The 21,639-nt window shown below is 34.5% G+C and overlaps 1 protein-coding gene across 1 annotated transcript; it reads left to right on the top strand.

Moving 5' to 3' along the window:
- Positions 1-3,032: 3,032 nt before the first annotated feature.
- LOC130047955 (uncharacterized) lies at positions 3,033-20,176 on the top strand. The gene is made up of 8 exons (XM_056143766.1): positions 3,033-3,089; positions 7,145-7,223; positions 9,633-9,852; positions 12,077-12,147; positions 15,833-15,952; positions 16,807-17,022; positions 19,520-19,635; positions 19,843-20,176. Exons 2-8 carry the CDS (start codon positions 7,172-7,174, stop codon positions 19,975-19,977), a joined length of 930 nt encoding a protein of 309 aa, XP_055999741.1. The 5' UTR covers positions 3,033-3,089; positions 7,145-7,171; the 3' UTR covers positions 19,978-20,176.
- Positions 20,177-21,639: the final 1,463 nt, after the last annotated feature.

The following is a 21,639-nucleotide window of genomic DNA, read 5'->3' as shown; positions in this document are numbered from 1 at the left end:
ACAATACGCTTCCGTAATTTACGGAAGCGTATTAGTGCCACGTTTTTTATTTTTATTTTTTTATTTTGACACTTTAAACTGTAAAATTTACACTTTAAACTGTAAAATGTACACTTTAAACTATAAAATGTACACTTTAATCTGTAAATTTTACACTTTAATCTGTAAAATTCACACTTTAATCTGTAAATTTTACACTTTAATCTGTAAATTTTACACTTTAATCTGTAAATTTTACACTTTAATCTCTAAATTTTGCACATTAATCTGTAAATTTTACGCTTTACTCTGTAAAATTTACACTTTAATCAATAAATTTTACACTTTAATCTGTAAAATTTACACTTTAATCTGTAAAATTTACACTTTAATCTGTAAATTTTGCACATTAATCTGTAAATTTTACGCTTTACTCTGTAAAATTTACACTTTAATCAATAAATTTTACACTTTAATCTGTAAAATTTACACTTTAATCTGTAAAATTTACACTTTAATCTGTAAAATTTACACTTTAATCAATAAATTTTACACTTTAATCTGTAAAATTTACACTTTAATCTGTAAATTTTACACTTTAATCTGTAAAATTCACACTTTGATCTGTAAAATTTACACTTTAATCTGTAAAATTTACGTTTTTCTATATAACATCATTTGGTTGCCCCGTTCGGAGAAAAATATCCAGTGTGGTCTCTCTCTCTCTCTCTCTCTCTCTCTCTCTCTCTCTCTCTCTCTTTTGACTCATCTAACTTGTTCAGATTAGTACAAAACCGATTTTTAATATTAATTCTTGTGCATGAGGGCAATATACTATAAAACTGTTGATATGGCGAGGAAAGCAAGGTATCCATTAAAAAAAAACAGGAATATCAGTAAAACTAATGGATGCTCCCCGAATTGCATCTCACCAATGAAATACTTCATATGGCGCATGACTTGCACAATGATCAACAGCTGTTAGAATGAAGGGTTTTAATATATATATAAGTTTGTGCTGAGTGACCTTAACCTTTACAAAATGACCCCGAGGAATGACCTTCGTCTGACAGGTCATTGGCCTATCACTTGTTTGTGTGAGATATGATCAATAGCTGTTCCAAAACTATTAAAATAAGGAACCTTTTTTCCCTTATATAACATGTATGCCCTGTTTAAAATACTCCCCAATTAAATTATCCTGGTCCATTACCTAACAGTACACAAGCAATGGCCATGATGTAAAACACGGTCTGATTATCGTATAAATTTTACAGATTAATATGTAAAATTTACAGATTAAAGTGTAAATTTTACAGATTAAAGTGTAAAATTTACAGATTAATGTGCAAAATTTACAGATTAATGTGTAAAATTTACAGATTAAAGTGGAAATTTTACAGATTAAAGTGTAAAATTTACAGATTAAAGTGTGAATTTTACAGATTTATGTGTAAAATTTACAGATTAAACTGTAAAATTTACAGATTAAAGTGTGAATTTTACAGATTAAAGTGTAAAATTTACAGATTAAAGTGTAAAATTTACAGTTTAAAGTGTAAATTTTACAGTTTAAAGTGTAAATTTTACAGATTAAAGTGTCAAAATTAAAAAATAAAAATAAAAAACGTGGCATTAATACGCTTCCGTAATGACCAGTCCCCAGTAATATTACTTCCAATGTCATTCTACAGGGTGTTTTTAACATATACAGGTTATTTATACTATAACGTAATTTTCACAAATGCTGTTTATTGAAAGGATTATTCATTTACGTTCCCAAATACCTTTCGAAAAATAAACTTCCAGAATCTTAGGTAGGTCGCATTTGTTAATGAACAAGAATTGAATATTATTAATAGATACACATGTCTGTTTCATTCATGATTGGTTATGAGTACCTAAAATATCTTCACGCCAATATTTTCATACTCCACGGCACATGTAGGTCAAAATCATTTGTCATGATAGTTATTCGTGTACTTACACGATCACCATTTTGAAGGTTATAACGGAAAGATCGGTAACTTGCAGCTCTAAGATCGGACGCTTTGCAAAAGAACGGCCATTATCTATGGCAAATGTCTTAGCTTTGATATGGCACATGGATCGAAAGATCAAACCCGGACCCACGGCTGCAAGACGAATACCCTAACCCCTTCACTACCACGACCGTACAGATTAGCTCTAATATACCAATTCAAACTGAAGCACGTCTTTTTAATTGTATCTGATTATCGTTAGAATACGGGTACAATTTGTATATTCTAGGTCACACTAAAGAAAAAACAATAATAATCATAGTAAAAAAAAAACAAGAAATTGAATAGAGGCATGACATTCTGAAGTGCAACCTGGAAACTGAATAAAATGTTTTTGATGTTTATAAATATCCATGAAAAAATAAACAGATTCTCTCATACTCCTATGCACCTGATCCCACCTCTGGTATATCCAGAGGTCCGTGTTTTCCCAACTCTCTAAATTGTATTGCTTATAGGAGTTATGAGATTGATCACTGTTCGTTATCTTAACCTTTCATACTGCACCCTAACCTAAATGACTGTATTCGCTGTTACCCTTTCACCCATGTTACAAAAGATGTCTTTTTCCATATATCTAAGAACGTCTGACGCAATGTGGTCACACACACCGCAGGGAGTTAAACATACAATGTGGTGGGTTCCTCTTAGTCATAATTGAACATTTCTGCAACAACCGATATGATCAACACAATTAATTTTGATTATTCTAATTTGCCTAAAATGGTGAACTTTGTTATATCCTTATCAAAATCATCATCGGTAATATCCTGACTGTGTCTTTGAACCAAAAAATATCAAGTTACTTATGTTGTTACTGTATTAGCGACAACTGACACAATTGTATATTATCGAATTAAACACGGCTGCAGGCCTGCATAAATGCCAATTACCATTGTTTGGGGAGATAATATACAAATTGTTTCATGGAATTCACGTTAAAATGAATGCCTGATAGTCAAAAGTATGATATATTATTTGTAATTCGGCAACGCTGTAACATATGTTGTGCCTATATATAACACAGTACTTACTTTTTGTTTTTCAGAAATCCTCGACAACCAGAAGGTAAGATTCTTTTAATTTTTGTCCACTCATCTGCATATCAATTTGATATTGCTATCATTGCAATATGTCAACGTCGACACTGTGGTTCTATTGCACATTTATGACATTGACAGGATCATTGAAATTGAGATGGCTATAATTTTGCCCCAATATATTGTTAACATCACAACTATGAGACAGTTATATACATGTTTATCAAAACAAAATAACAGCATAATGTTGTGTACGCATTAAATACGATAACATTAATTTAAAAGTGAAGATAATAAACAATGATTAATCTTTTGAATAACTTAAATTGGGAATAGGATAAACACGGACCCCTGGAAACACCAGAAGTGGGATCAGGTACCTAAGAGGAGTAAGTATCCCCTTTTGACCAGTCACTTTCGCAGTGAGCCTTATATCATAATCAGGTAAACGGAGTAATCCCTAGTGCAAATCAACCGCCGCGGTGTCCTAGAGGTTAGAGCGTTCACATGCAGAAGGCCGGGGTTCGAATCCCGGCCGCGACAGGCCTAAGTCGTTAAAACAGGTAGTGACAGTTCCATCTTCAAACGCTCGGCATCAGGTGTGAATGTCACGGGTTCTCGGAGATGACCTTTAAAATGAATGCACCGTGTCGCAGTAGGTGTGGCACGCGATAGAACCCTCACTGCTCAATGGCCGTAAGCGCCAAGCAAAGGCCTAAATTTCAAGCCCTTCACCGGTCTTGGTGACGTATCCATATGAGTGAAAAATTCTCGGGTGAGACGTTAAGCAAGATACAATCAATCAACCTAGTCCAAATCAGTATGTAAACAACGGCCTAACAATCGGTATGAAACACGTCAGACAGCATTTGACCCAATGACAGTTTGTATTTACAAACTAGATCGTTATAACTACCATAGAACTAGCGAAATACACACCATCCACATTTCGACACTAAAACTACGACATCCTAGGACATGAACTCTAAAACTATACAAAGACACATGACTCCAAAACTATGTCATCCAAAGACATGTCAAAACTAAACCTATATCAACCGAAACCATTCAGATAGATATGAACTCTAAAACTATTCTATGAACAAGTGAAAAAAATGAACAGTGGAGGGGCCTCCGTGGCTGAGTGGTTAGAGCATCGCGCTCAAAATTACACGGTCTCTCACCTCTCGTCGGCGCGGGTTCGAATCCCGCTCGCGCCGGTAAGTGAGAAAGTTTCCCAGTTTACTTTCGGAAGATCGGTGGTCTCTTCCCAGGTACATTGTATCTAAGTTCTCTCTTCCACCAATAAAGACTGGGCGCCACCAGATGTGTTGTTGGATGTGGCGGAAAACAGCAAAACAATCAATCATTGAACAGTTATTAATCTCATTAATCCTATAAAGAATACAAAATTAAGAAAAAGGTAAACACGAAACCCGTGGACAGAGTTAATATCATGTGCCTATAAAGAGTATGCACCCCTGTTAACTGGCCATGTACGCTATATCCTTATCAGGTAAACGGAATAATGCGTAGTGTAAGTATCTGTGTAAAGAACGAATTAACAATGGCCTTCATTTTGCAGCCACTCCCCTTACACCGGAAGTTGGGGGCGCGCTTACGATTGCGATCCTAAGCTTCACATAAATAGTATTAACAAATAATGTATAGTAAAGCTTACTTTATCAAATTCTATAGTATACCAAGATTTAACAGTTTGTAATATATCTATGACAAAAACAAGGTTCATTTTTTCAATTTCTTCGGAAGGGGGGTATATGACGTTTATTTCTGTTCAAATTATCCAATTAATACCGATATTTCAATAGTAATCTATTTTAAAAAATACAGACACCTAGAATTAAAAGCACAGTGAAAGCATGTAATACAATCAGGCACGTGGCATCGTTAATAGTAGGAAGGGAGAGAGAAGTTAACTTGATCAATAACGCCTAAAATTTCTTGACAAGTTAATTAAAGAAATAAGAATAATAATCCAAAGCTCAAAAAAGAAAGGCGGCAATGGTTGATCATCAGTTCATTGGTTAAATTTTACATTTCCACTACCATTTACGACAATGCTGTTCTTTTAAAGAGGGGGGGGGTCTATCCGACTGTAGATCTATACCTGCACGTGAAAATAATGTAATAATAAGGGGAAGCAGACCCATTGTTGCTAAAAAGTCCGATGTTTGTTTTTTGTGCTCAGTTGAGTAATTGAAGTGCAACAAGAGGTGTAAGTTGATGTACATAAAATCTAACTTTCAAAATATTGAATCGCACGCGAAAATATTTTTTTTTTTTAAACTTAATATTACACTAGAGATACCAATTCAAGATAATTAACATGCGTTATTCATTGGCACATAGTGTATATTTAGCAACAAGTAGTTTTGTTCAGTGTGAAACAATAAATTGATAATGTACATGTATGTGTTGGTTTTATATGTGTTTAGGCATATTGTATTGCATATTTTCGAGGGTTTTGTGTGAGTGTGCCAATAAGCAAACGTTCCCAACGGAATGTTTCATGACATATAGAAAGGCGAATATAACGAACAATGATCAATCTCATAACTCCTAAAAGGAGTACAAAATAGATAGTTGGGCAAACCCGGACCCCTGGACACACCAGAGGTGGGATCATGTGCCTAGGAGGGGTAAGCAATGTAAACAAACGGAGATTCAGCAAATGAATATAAATATAAGAATTGATCAGCACTTTTGAGCTCTTCATGGTCAATATGAACGGATGTGGATTTGAGGCAACTTCTTTGCAAATCGCTAGCGTGTGGAATTGTCGCATGAAGGAAAATGAGTATTTTGAATATATAAAACGTCATCAGTATATCTAAATGTCGAGTTGAAGCCCACAGCTAAGATACATAGACAATAAAAACATGTAACGTTCAAAGCATATCCATATTTCACTTAAGCCAACAAAAGAGACAAAATTGTATAACATTATTATCGATATTTCTATTGTTCCTAATCTGATTTTGAACTACATTTAGAAAATTCCCAACCGTACAAATAGAGATGTAAAGGTGAAGATAACGAACAGTGATCATTTCATAGTTTCTATAAAGAATACAGTATTTAGAGCAATCGAACACAAACAGCCTAACGCATAAAATATGTTATAGTTCGTAGTCTTTAGTGGTCAGGTCTTCACACACTCTGTTGGAATATCCATAGACATGGGTTGCGTTCATTTGTTAGCTAATCTGCTTTTATATTCGTATGTAACAGTTTATTCAAAAGCTTCTAAATGAGAAGGAAAATATGTTGCTGTAGCCTTCAACTCGACATTAAGATCTATCGACATTTTGTCTATTGATAATAATCATTTTCATTCATGTGTTGATTCGATATAGCCCTGGAAACTCGAAAAACAATGACACCATAGAGTGCTCCACATCTGCCTCATACTTAGATATTTTATTGAAAATGGATATTAATGGCAAACTAATGACTCAACGTTTTGACAAACGGGATGATTTCAGCTTCCTCATCGCCAACTTCCCTTATACATGTAACAATATTCCATTATCCTCTGCATATGGTGTTCATTGATCTCAACGTATTCGACAAACAAGAACCTGTTCTACGTATGATCAGTTTTTAAAATCGAGGCAGGCTACTGAAAAAAAATCGATGTTACAGGGATTTCAACAGTCTCGTTTAAAGTAAACATTTCGTAAATTCTATGGTCATTATAATGATCGAATTTGCCAATACAAACTATCTTTGGTCAAATGTTTTCAAACAAGTTTTGATACCGACTATTAGGCCGTTCTTAGCACTCTGATTTGACTACGGATTACTCCGTTTAGCTGATCAAGATGTAGTACTCACAGTGGGTGTGAACGGTCGACAGGGGATGCTTACTCCTTCTAGGCAACTGGTCCCACCTCTTCGTATTCTTTTAGGAAATTGTGAGCTTGATTGTTCGTTGCCTTCATCTTTTATCTGGCATTTAAGCTGCATGGATACGAAAATATTGAAATTTGCAATGTTAACAGTACAAATAATACTATCTAAACCAGGTTCATATAGTACATGCCATTAATTCGTTTGCAGATCCAGTTGACATCATCGTTCTTGAAAATGAAAGCGCTCCTGCATAGTCTGGTCATCATCTTGATTCTACCTGCAGCAGGTATATAAAATTTGCATTACATACATCATCATACATTAATTATGTGGTTCTAGAGGGATACATATACACATTTTATCACATATTTACCGCTTTATCCATTGAATATCCTCATACGATAAATTCTTTGTATCCCAAAGTAGGTGTTGCTACGCTGCGTGGCGCAACGTGCATAGAAACTGAATAAGGGTGACAATTTCCCCCAATATGTAAAAATTGATGAAAGTGACACAGTTATTGTCAAACATTGAATTTATATGTGAATTAATTAGCTACGATCGAGGGACCATAATTATCATTTTCATTATTTAGCCTAATTATCGTCTCGAAAAAAGTGAAACAGGCTGCAGCTGCACACAACCCCAGCTGATCATGTTTTGTATCGATCGTTAAACATTCCCAATGATCGAGGAAACAAAATTAGATTGCAAGGAGACATGAACTGAAATAGTTTTTCTTAAAACTCAAGATGAAAACTTTTAAATTGATGTCCCTTGCCTTAACTGATCATGTCATACTGTATAAATCTTTCTGAGTGTTAGAAAACCCGATAGTTCACATTAGGAAGCGAACAAAGATCTTTTCTCACATATTTACCCCCTTATCTAGTGGATATAAACTTTCTAACACTATGCACCAAACGAACCCGGGATACGCCACATTCAACTGCACACAAGCGATTCCATCATGAATACAGTTGTAAGAAACACGAGCACATCTAACAATGAAAGCTCCACGACCCTCCATGTCACAGGAAACATAAAAATTCTCTGAATGACGATATGCATGGTGGAACATTCACCGTCAACATTCACACACCAAATCCTAAAAAAAAGACCGCGCGTCACCTATGACACGGATTCGTATGACTGACATATCTATGACTACACTGTAATCACACAATATTAAAGTAAAACCTTTAAAATCGGTTTTTTTCTCATTTGAAAATGATCTTATATGAATTAAACATTGTGACAGTCAATGTTCATTTTTATTTATATTTCCCCACGAACTATTTGTAGCGGCGTAATGCTAACGTTACGGATGTAGTTTGGGTTGAGGTAAACAATACAGAATACTGGGTCATTATTATGAAAAGGTTTGTTAGGATAAAATATGTGATAAAAAGAATTTCTCGTGGTTTGTGGTAGGATTATGACTATTATCCAATGAGTTGTGTTTTCTATCCCAAAGCACCGGGGTGGGATATCATATATATATATATATATATATATATATATATATATATATAATATTCATTTTAAAAATCAATAAACTCACACTCAACTCGAACTCAACTATAACTCGAAGTAATGTTAACAGATACAGAATGATTTGATGCACTACATCAACCCATACGATGACATCCCACATAATGTGAATATAGAATTTACTTTAAATTGATCGAGCGTAAAATCATAGTTATAATAATGTATTACAGATCAATCTAGCTCAATGGTAGAGCGTTCGCTTGGTAACAGAGAGGTCATGAGTTCGAGCTCCGTTCATGCCATGGCCGTGTCAAACTCTAAGACATTAGAATACGCAGTGTTCCTTCGCCAAACACTTGAATAACACATGTCTGTCGGATATGACCTTAAAAACGGAGGTCCCGTGTCTTGGCAGGTGTTGGCACAATAAAGAACCCTCACTGCTACGACCCTGAGCGCTAAGCATAGGTCTAGATTTGTGTTTCTTCAACAACAGCTGATGACATCTCAATATGAGTGAAAGATTCGTTAAAACAATCAAGCTTTCATAAGATAAGACAGAATTAAATATACATAAATGTTATTGCTTTACAAATCAAGTCCATAGCCTTGTGCGATCGTTATTTTCAGTACATGATAGATTTTGTGATATTTGTTGATTATTAGTTTGTAATATTTGATTAGTTATATGCGTCATGAACTGATTACAATTGCGCAGCAATAACGGTATTACGTCGAAAATTCTGCTTATTTTTGCACTAAAAATGTCTCAATTTATCTATTGTATGCTGTTTTGTTGGTATTGTTTGATTTCCTCCGTATTAAAGAATCGAAACGCCATAACGTGACGTCATATTCAAATCTACACAGTTCGTGTCACATACATTCTCAGAATATGTAACAGGCTACCTTTCATAGATATCATGTATCTAACTCACCTTTGCATAGAATCGCTCATATTTACATGTAACCTTACCTCAGATGACTAAATACGCATTAAGGATCTTCCAGAACATTAATTTTATATATTTGTCAAAGGAGAAAATGATGAAAGAAAAAAGGTATTGTTGTTGTCAAGATAAACGTGTATCTACGTTATCAAAATGAAAATTGAGGTACATGGTAATTGCACGTGACCAATTCTGGTTAGAACAGTATATTATATATCAATGGAAATCAAATAATTTTGTTTGAAACACAGCTAGTGGTAAGTGTCGAATTCCGGAGTATCTTCATGGACAATGGTTACACATGGAGAATGGTAGCGTATTTAATACAATAATCACAGCTGATAAATGGGAGATCAACAGCGATCGTAATAATGAACGAACAGAATTGACGTGTGAGAAGTTGAACGTCCATCCTAAAACGGATTCCCAAGGAGACGACGGCAATAACGTCACAATGCTTATGACTAAAAGGTATGTCATTTAACGTATGAAAGGCGAAGATAACGAACAGTGATCAATTTCATAATTCATATAAGCAATATGAAAAAGAGAGTTGGGCGAACACTGACCCCTGGATATACCAGAGTTGAGATCAGGTGCCTAGGAGGAGTATACATCCTCTCTCGACCAGTTACACCCACCGTGAGCCCTATATATACTTCGTTACTAGCTTGAAAATACGGATGTATATTTAATTGCTGTTATAAAATTTAGAAATTCATTTCAAAATTAAGGATTATCTCCCTCATGCATAGCTCTTATCCTTGGACGAATTTGGCTCCACTTGTTTGGCACGCTGTTTTTGGCTATATTTAGATCTAAAACTTCATAGTTATTTCGGATTTCAAACATTTCGGTTGAGCATCACTGAAGAGATATTATTTGTCGAAATGCGCATATGGTGCATCAAAATTGGTACCGTATAAGTTTTACATAAATATAAGTCTTGGTGTTGTGTTCCTGTTGTTTAGAGTCAATTACTCTTGGGATCCCACCCATGCTGGCCCCAGGGATCGCGTTGGAACTTTCCCGAATTTGAATTACATGAAGATACTTACAAGTCAAGAAGATTTTTTCATCTGGAAAATATCTTGCCCATATATTCTTTTGAAACAAATATTTGTCTTGTTCATCAACTCTAGTCTTGGTGTGAAAACACTTGAATACACACAACATAGCGACGCAGAAAGATCAATTTTACAAACTGTAGGTATCATATATAATTGAATTGTGATGGTTTTGCATAAGTGTGGGGATCTTCGTATAAATTCTATTTTGAAAGGAGAATTGAGAATGGTTACTTATCATCAATACCCTTATTGTTCTTGAGATTGATTATCCTTCTCTCTCAGATATTCAACGACACGAACAATATCAGTTTGTCAAATTTCAAGGAAATTAGGACGACAGAATATTTATATAGAAATGAAAACTAAACACATGTAAACAAAAATGAGAAAATGATACACGATGTTTCGTCCATACACCTCCCTGGCCACGAAAGTTTAATTTTGAATAAATTGAGATATAAATACTGAGGAAACTGTAATTGAGGGTTTTGGATTTTTAAATTTAGTAGCTATTGAGGTTATCATTTTTGTACACAATATCAAATATATACTTTCATTTCACCCTGGAATGATATATATTTCATTAGTATTACACTGACGCGGGTATTACACTGACTGTGGTATTACACTGACGCGGGTATTACACTGACTGGTGTATTACACTGACTCGGGTATTACACTGACTCGGGTATAACATTGACTGGGTATTACACTGACGCATGCATTTCACTGACTGTAGTATTACACTGACTGTGGTATTACACTGACGCATGTATTACACTGACTGTGGTATTACACTGACTCCGGTATTACACTGACTGTGGTATTTCACTGACTCCGATATTACACTGACTGTGGTATTACACTGACTGTGGTATTACACTGACTCGGGTATAACACTGACTCGGGTATTACACTGGCGCGAGTATTACACTGACTCGGGTATTACACTGACGCGGGTATTACACTGACGCGGGCATTACATTGACTCGGGCATTACACTCAATCGGGTATTACACTGACGCGGGTATTACACTGACTGTGGTATTACACTGACTCGGGTATTACACTGACTGTGGTACTACACTGACTCGGGTATTACACTGACTGTGGTATTACACTGACGCGGGTATTACACTGACTGTGGTACTACACTGACTCGGGTATTACACTGACTGTGGTACTACACTGACTCGGGTATTACACTGACTGGGTATTACACTGACTGGTGTATTACACTGACTCGGGTATTACACTGACTCGGGTATTACACTGACTGTGGTATTACACTGACTCCGATATTACACTGACACCTGTATTACACTGATACCTGTATTACACTGACTGTGGTATTTCACTGACTCGGGTATTACACTGATATGGATATTGCAAATCGGCGTTCTGGTATGTACGTGCAGTGCATACCTAAACATATTTATTGTAAAAACATCAAATTTGGACAGATGCACATTTACAACATTGTAATACCTATTGGCATTGCGTCATAATTGTTGTGTTGATATAGCTCAAATGCTCCACAGATAAAATCCACTTTTGCTTCATCAAATATATCAGTTAAACCTAAATATCATGATACCTGTAGATTATACTGTTTTCGTGCATAGTGATGGACCAGCATGCTATTACTGCGTTGATGTATTGTGGAGAACGCCAAACGTTTTACAGTTTCAAAAAGGTAAGCACATTTAATCTGCATGTAATTGATGATAAAATAAAATGGATCATTGTTATTTATCGTCTAAAAGATAATGTTTTGCTAATGTAAACACTCAACTTTCCAAAACTAACTCTGCTAGATACTCAGTGCGATGAGGTGAGATTTCTTTATCACAGTAACTCTGATTGTGAAGATGAGTATTTGTTTTCAGGATGTCGCCTAGCTCTGAAACAAATTACAGCTATAATTATTACACTTTATAATCTTTACAATGTTTTATACTGTTTTATGCATAATGATATATTTTGTACGACGTGATACAAAGTCATGCCTTGCACGGAATTTTGTATTTAAGATAAAATCCAAGCATTTTAGGTGAACGTTCAATCGATTGGTTATTTCATTCAGAGACGATTGTAATGGATAACCTTGCACGGATTGTTTGGTAATATCATTCCCATCTTTACAGTGCTAAGATATTTATCTTTTGATGCTTTCATTATGCCAGATTTCAAATATGTGTTCCTTGTATTTAGATCACGCTTAATTGTTTTGTGTTGCCAGTTATTGCTTTCATCACATAAATATGTATACATGTACATTTATGTTATTAATCACGTGGGGATCCGGGCTAGAATAGGTTCTCAGTACCCCCTTGCTTGTCATAAGAGGCGGCTAGATGCGGTGATCCTTCAAATGAGACCGCAAAAATCGAGGCCCCGTGTCAAAGCAGGTGTGGCACGATAAAGATCCCCCTGCTCAAAAGCCGTACGCGCCGAGCATAGACCCACATTTTGTAGCCCTTCACTTGCAATGGTGATGTCTTCATATGGGGGGGAAATTCTCGAGTGGAACATTAAACAATATAAAAATCAATAAATCCATCCATCCATATGTGGAGCTTCCATTATTCAAGTAGCTATATAACTATATCTATCACCTGTGTGATGTTTAAAATATTGCAAAATTATCTAAACATCTACATAACTATATTCATCAAAATATGACATTGACTAAATTTCAGTTAGGTTTCTAGTTATGTGCTTCAAATTTTAATCAACTTTTGAAATATAGAATTATATAATATCTAATCTAGATAAAGAAAAGACGTTAAATTTGTGTTTTGCGAGCTTTTTTGTCATTTATAAAAAGGGATGGCAAAAGCTTGATATTCTTAGGATATTCAAATACCTATCAGATTTTAATTCTTTAGTTAAACTATACTTTTTATCTACTGTGCTTGAATACAGATGTTGTATAGAATGGGTGTAATCAAACAATGCAACAATCTTGCAAGATATTAAAACGTAAACTACAAATGTAATAACTGGTATGAAGCGTAATACATCCCAGAATGAGCTGTATAGGAAGCTGGGGTGATGACCATTCGATGAAAGGTGACGATAACGAACAGTGATCAATCTGATAACACCCATAAGTAATACAAAATAGAGAGGTGGGCAAACACGGACCCCTAGACACACCAGAGGTGTGCTCAGGTGTCTAGGAGGAGTAAGCATCCCCTGCCGATCGGTCACACCCTCCATGAGCTCTATATCGTGATCAGGTAAATGGAGTGATTCGTACTTAAAATCAGTGTGCAAAGAACGGTTTGACAATCGGTATGAAACACGTCAGACAGCATTTGACCCAATTATAGGTTGTATTTGCAAACTAGATCGTTATAACAATGATATAATTTGTGAAATGCTCACTTTAAACGAGACTGCTGAAACCCTTTACCATCAACTTGTTTGGCAGTATCTTGCCTCGATCTAACAAGTGATGATAAGCAGAACAAGCTCTTGTGTATCGAATCAGTTGAGAGATATAACACTATATGCGGGTGATAATGGAATATGGCTACATAAATATGGGAAGTTGACGGTTACATAAATGTGGGAAGTTGACGATGTAGAAGTCGAAATCATCCCGTTTGTCATAATGTTGAGTCGTTAGTTTGCCGTTAATTTCTACTTTCAATGAAATATTAAAGTATGAAACTGAAGTTATTTCGAGCTCACAGGGATAACAAAGGAACACAATTCGTGCCCATGGGAATTCCAACACACTGTTGGATGACCTCATCATCAAGGACAACGAATATATTGTCAATGGGGAACTATTTTTTAATTTCAATTTCAGAATACTTGTGCGTGGATTAATTGATTGATTGAATATTGTTTAACGTCCCTATATTTCACTCATATGGAGACGTCATAACTACCGGTGATGGGCTGCAAAATTTAGGCATATGCTCGGTGCTTCTGACCTTTGAGCAGGAAGGGATCTTTATCGTACCACACCTGTGGAGACGATGGACCTCGGTTTTTGCGGTCTCATCCGAAGGACCGTCCCATTTAGTCGCCTCTTACGACAAGCAAGGGGGTATTGATGACCTATTCTAACCCAGATCCCCACGGGATCAGAGTGGTGTTTAACAAAGTAATTTTGGATGACTGATCACTAGATATGAGTATTTCCGTTTTCCATTTTTGGTGAAAATCACAATTACTCATGATACATAAAATGATTAGTGGCAACGCTCCTTATTGTTCTATAGCATCTAAACATAATCATAACCTAATAAACGTTTCTAAAATATTGAATCCCAATTTACAGACAAATTCATTCATAGCATTGTGCCATCGGCAGTAAAACTCAGGAATAGATTATCAGATGACACAACAATGTTCTACCTGTTAACTTATTAAAGTCAAATTCAACAAATAGATCTAAGTATAAAACAAAGAAACATTTTAGTTATGGGAATCGGAAATTAGATATTTTGTTTTGTCAACTTAGAAACCAAGCTAGCAACCTAAATACTGATCTCTTTCATCATTTTCTTTCCGATAACCCATCGTGTAATATGTTTGGTTGAGATTCTAAGCATCTAGCTAATGGTTAAATATTAGGTGAACAATGCTTACTCTGTCTACAACCCTAATCGAATCCTTCTCATGTTTTAATTTTGTTCTTGTAAAAAGTATTAAATAAGGACTATCCTTAACGTAAACATGAATAGGAATCGTGACACATTCTTGGTGCTGGAGCTAAATAAATATTTCCATTTAATTAAAAATATTTCCCTCCTTGTATGTCTCAATAATAAGAAAATAGTGAATCAACCGTTTTAATTTGAATGTAAAAGAAAATATATTATGATTAAATGAGTTTTCAATATGAAGAGAAAATTAAGCAAAATATACTTTTGCACGAAATTGCACTGTTGGTCAACCAGCAATGGTAATCACGTCATACAGTAACACAATGTACGCGTGTGCTTGTATATTGTAACAGCGTTCCAGATCAAATATAGGACCTCTGGTACGGTATTCCAGTGGTTTATCGATCGGTCCAAATCGTTAAAATACTAGACAAACCTAGTAGAAAGGCTATGAATTTGTTCTAGAGAGAGAGGGTGCAACACCATTTTCAATTCTCTCGAAATGCTGGTGCATGTAGGGTGAAATCATTCTTACCCATCAGAGAGTGACAGGGTCTTAGGTCTCAACATTGGCAACAATTGTAACAGTCAACTATGTGTTTCTGCTGGGGGTTGAACCCGGTATGTATGTTTGATACCACAGGCAAGTGTTCTACCACGCTAAACAGAGCTAGAAGGAAGGTCGTGTTCTAACATTTTTGTATCATATATAGTTCAAGAGGGGTACTGCATATGGTTTCCTTGTTGTTCTAGGGGGCTGTATAAAAGACCAGTCAGGAATGAGTACCAGGAATATATTGTCTTATTGTATGTATGCATCAGGTCAACCACAAAATCGACAACCCTTCGTCAAAAATCTCGAGACACTGTTTCGTAAGTCAGGTTTATATTTTACTTCATCAAGCACGCCATGTAATATGTTGACGATTCGATGAAGATCTTTTATTCACACTTGAAGAATTTGCCATCTCGTGATTCCGTATTCCTTATAGGACTCATGATTATAATCACTGTTCATTGTATTTACCTTATAGGACTCATGATTATAATCACTGTTCATTGTATTTACCTTTTTTGTATATATGTGTAAATCTAATTTTAGGTTTAAAAAACACAAGGAAAAGTGTTTGATTTCAGTATCTCAAGACGGCATTGTTAACGTTTATATTGATATGAAATAACTTAGGAAAGTTCTAAAGAATTATTGTGTTCCATAATTAAAATCTACGTTTTTGTGAAATGATAAGATCTGCACTGAAATGTTTTGAGTATAACCCAACATTTTCAAAATGCAGATTAAAACAAATATGTCGGTTGTTAAATCCTGAGAACGGTTTTTATGAATGTTCCTATTGTATCGATTGGATCTTATTATATTTCTAACTTGGCTTACAGTCCAAACCAAATGAATCAGTATTCGTTATTTAAATCGGTTCACTAGAATTGATCAATTTTATTTCATGATAATTCATAATTGTAATGTGCTTAACTGTGATATTGCAAGTATTCATCTCAGTGTCAATAGTGCTTCAGTTTCTTAATTTGACGATAACATGAATAGATTGTTAACATGAAACAATTGAAATATGCGATTTATTGAGCATGCACTGGTTAATAGTGGCGCAAGCTCACGTATTTCTTATATCAAAACATGTCCAAATATTAATTGATGTTAGTGCTGTATCTCTATAATACAGTGTTACAACTATTGATATCTAATATTACAGGAAAATCTCCACAAAAAATGAATTGCAATGATATACTAGTATTTGATGGTATATATCAGTTCTCGTACGAGATGGAATATAGGGACGACGGAGTCTGTAATAGCTCAAAAAGTCAGATTGAAGCATGTCAAGTAGACGGATCCCCCTACGTAGATAACGAGGTTTTTCACATAACATACGACAGTTGTCCTGGAGTGTCCACACCACGACACAAGAGTGAGTATCTACAACAGATTGTAGACTCTATATCTGTCTTTTTCTTTCAGGTAAATATGTTTACTGATGGAATTCTGCAAATAATAGTAAATTTACTTATTATGTCTAGAATTAGTGCTTATCCAAGACAAAATGAATTTTCTGTATGTATGCTCCACCTCGAAACTTAAATATGTCGACGACGTTTTATAAATTAAGGTAACTGCATACTCGCAGGTTTGTTGTTTTTTTCATTCATTGTATTCAGGTATAAAATATCACAGAATGTCATGATTGTAAATTTAAAATAACAAATTGAAACCTGGCATAATTCATAGTACTGTGCAGTTATAACAGTTAAAGAATAAGTGACTGTATGAATAACATGACAAATGATGATATAATAACCTAAGGATAACCCATAAAAGCTCAAATTAGCTTATTCCCAATGGGGTCCTTATATCTATATTATATATATGATCAACAGACAAAAAGAATAATTATTGCATGACTAACAATTGGAATTTTGGCAGGTTTTAATTAATAGTTGCACAAGCTTCAGACATATTTTATACTAGAATACTAAAGTGATAAAAACAAAACATACTAGTAAGTATTAAACAAAATTGGACATGTTGTCTGGTGATACCCCTTGCCTTGCTGGCTAATAAGGACTTCACACCTTTTTTAAAAGTTTGCTTAGTTGCCAAGTCTTTTGTATCTAAAGTTAAATAATTCAAATCCTTGAATAATTTATCTGATACAAGTTTTAAAAGTGTATTTATTTCCATTTATCAGAGCTAAAACTAACAAATTATTAAATAAAATATATATGTCATCACAATTTTTAAGATGTCAGACATACATAAACAGAATTATATATCACCGTCAGAAAATTGCAATTTTCTTTAAACAGCATTATCAAAATTTCATAAAAACTGGTTATGATAAGATAATAGCATTCATAGCAATTTCATGAAACTATTTCTTCCCAAAATTTACAAAATGTCTGTAAAAAATAAAGGAAACCTATCGCATAATAAACTTGATAGAGAAATCAATAAAAACAGAGTTAATGTCCTTGGATTCAACATTTTGACACTTTTCATTGGTTATTTATCTATAACTTAGACTTTTGAAATATTTTATTTTCAACAAGTATTTCATACCGATTGTTAGGTTGTTCTTTACATACTGATTTTGACTACGGATTATTGTTTACCTGATTGAGATACATGTGTAATGCTCATGTAATGCTCATGACGGGAATGATCTTTCAACAGGGGACGATTACTCTTCCTAAGCACGTTTTACCAACTCTGGTATATCCAGGGGTCCATGTTTTCCCTTCACTTAATTTTGCATTCTATATAGGATTTATGAATTTGATCACTCTTCGTTATCATCATTTGCTTTTTAGTAACTTAAACCAATTACATGATCTATTATTATAGTACTTACAGGGGCCATGGATATAGTTTGTGGAGTAACATTTCCATCAGTATTATTATCGTATTTCCAAATCTATGTCAATTTGTATATATTTAAGTTGACTTCTCAGAAATTGGTGTTAATAAGCTAAGGTAGTTAATGTAAAACTTGTACGGTTTTTTTCTTTTTGAGGCACCAGATACACATTTCGACAATGAATGTCTCTTCAGTGATGCTGAAGCCGAAAATTGTGAAATTCGAAATGACAAAAAATTTGTAACAGCTAAAAGGAATTCTAGAATGCCAAAAAATGGAGCCAAATTCGTCCAAGGATCAGAGCTATGCATGAAGGAGATATCATCTTTAATTTTGAAATTAATTTCTAAATTTTATCCAAGCAATACTTAATATCATACTTTTGTAGCGACATGCCAAGCTAAATCCTGATAAGAAAGATTTTTATTTGACAAGAGGGTAGCAGGAATATGCCACCTTAATGGCCAGGGGAGATATAAATGTATGGCATAGATTTAGCCTTATCCATCCAAAGTCCAATAAAATTTTAACAGTGTATTTTGACTTAAAAATCCTCATCGTCTGTTATTCAGATTCATGGCTGGGTCCTTTTGATACACGTATGTATGATGTAGTTCAAATACTCATTTTTTCCCGAAATCGGTCAAACATTTTCAACATAAAATTTGTTTGGTATGTCAGGCGTCGAAAATACACCACAAGTAGCACCTTGGTCCGTGTACCTATATGTTGTAATATAAAGACATCTTATGAACCAAAAGGAATGCTTACTTCTCCTAGGTACCTGATCCCACCTCTGGTATATCCAGAGGGTTCGTGTTTGCCCAACTCTCTATTTTGTATTGCTTATAGGAGTTTTGAGATTGATCACTAACGAATGTTCGTTATCTTCACCTTTCATGAATGAAAAGGTATGAAATTTGCATGTTCATATAAGTTTGCAAGGTGTTTTAAGAGATTTAGTTTATCTCATAGTAATACTCTTGTTTGTTTTGTACAATTCTTGTATGTAAAACTCATGCTAAAAGAAGAATTAACAAATGTTTTGTAGAGGTGAGGTACCAGTGTATGGGTGCATGGTCGGCTGAAATGTATGGACAGAAATATAAGTTCGCCGCAGTTCGCGATGTCGTAGAGAGTAATCCAAAAGAAGAATTCAAGTGCATGGTAATTTGGCAATCACTCTGTGCTAAACATTTATTGATTTAAAGGAAAGTTCACGCTAAGAAGAATTATTTTCAGAAAATCAAACTGTATAGTATATGATGAGAAATCCTTCCGAACAGATTTTGGTGTAGAGTATATCCCCTTCTTTATTCGCTATTGGGAAAAGTTTTAAAAATACTACTATGTTTTATTTTATTTACTTTACAGTTAACTATCGAGCACGCAATGTGGCCTCAGGAATATTGGGTGATGTCTCGTTTCTCTCAATGCAGACACTTGCAATCTTTATACCGAGGACCCGTTCGATTGAGATTGACACGTAAAAGAAGATGTGAAAATTGATGTGCAATGTCGTCGCTTTTCTGCCTACTGTCAGATTTTTTTTTAAAAATCAATTGTAAAATATAATTCATTTTCTATTTCATGAAATATGATTCATGTTTTCTTTACATCCAAAGTACACATAGTATGTTGTTATCATGTATATTACGCTTAGTTAAAACTGCAAATTTGTCACGGATAACCGTGCTAGAATGTGATGAATTATAAAGTCACAGAAACAGTTTACATATTTATTTGGTATACAACTAAAATTCAAGTTTCTTGTCCCGGTTTATGACGTTGAGCGTGAAAGTTCCTCAAATGGCGTCTGGCTTATACACGGATCCACTACGCTGATGATTGCTGTCATACGTGGACACACACGCATATCGATGCTCCCCAACGTGTTTGGTTTCTATACTGTTGTACTTGGTACACGTTTACTTGGTACGCACTACAAGGTAGCAACTACGCCAATAAAGTCATACTATATAAACGTACAGATACACACAGGTTTTCAGGTTAAAACCCTACTTTACATTATCCATGGATATATACATCATATACTGTTATACATATGTAACGGGAACCAGATTAAAAAGTCAATTAAGGCTAATATGAACACATCTATCTGGTCCAGTTATCCCAGGTTTAATATTTGGATTTCTTGATTATCTTCAACACCTCAATAAAGACAAAGGTTAAGTTTAATCAATTTATTGATTTAAAGAATCCATTGCTGTATTTTGGTCAATAATGTAAATGATAACAGACAACAAATAATTATTAAAAAGAGCTAGATAAATAAATTTGAAGCTGTAAATGTAAATATCAAAAATTTAACTTAGATAGTTTGGAAGTAAAAGTAATTTAATATCAAAGGGCTATGAATTATATTGAGTAAAAAAGAATTCAATAAAATCAAAACTTTCACACATATAAGTTACTTCATATTATAACAAGAGACACAAAACTCTAGCAATTCTATTCATATGAGTTACACAATACGTTTCTTACAGGGAAACAGTTATGGCCAGTACTACACGCCGTAACTTTACAAACAGGACTATATAGCGAACACGTTTATGAAAAAGGAAACCAGTATTGAAACAGGCATAATACACACAGTATGAATAGAGCTACTTGGAAATTTTAGGACCTTTTTAACAAAGAAAATACTATATAAAAATCAGAACAAGCTGAACACGGGCAACATTTACAACAAAGCCAAGTTGTCTGCAATAATTATTTTTTAATTGCTGTCATAACATTCTGGTGAAAGCGTGATCAGATGAATGCGTCCATCTCGCTGGACAGCCCGGTTCCTACTGAGAGCATGGACTGGTGGTTTTATGCTTCAATAGATTGAGGTTTAATAAAGGGGTATTTACAATTTAAAAGAGGTCCCAAGCAGGATAAAGCTACGTTTGATTTGACAAAACAATCACATTTTCCATTTCAATTGTTTGTAACTCTGGACACATGATAAACGTAAACTACTTGCATTATCACAATGCTCTTTTTAAAACATCTTTGTTCTTCAATTACACGCCACATCTTTTAGATAAAAATACTACTGAGAGTATTAAAACATGTTTTCAATCATTAATCTATCAATGTCGCAAATACCGACAATAAAATGCTGATTATTGTTCTAGCTAACCGACTTGTGGAGATAATTGA

This window comes from Ostrea edulis, chromosome 7 (genome assembly GCF_947568905.1).
Source record: "Ostrea edulis chromosome 7, xbOstEdul1.1, whole genome shotgun sequence".
Taxonomy (NCBI): domain Eukaryota; kingdom Metazoa; phylum Mollusca; class Bivalvia; order Ostreida; family Ostreidae; genus Ostrea; species Ostrea edulis.
The sequence above is the reverse complement of the archived record's forward strand: the minus strand, read 5'-3'. Positions and strand labels throughout refer to the sequence as shown.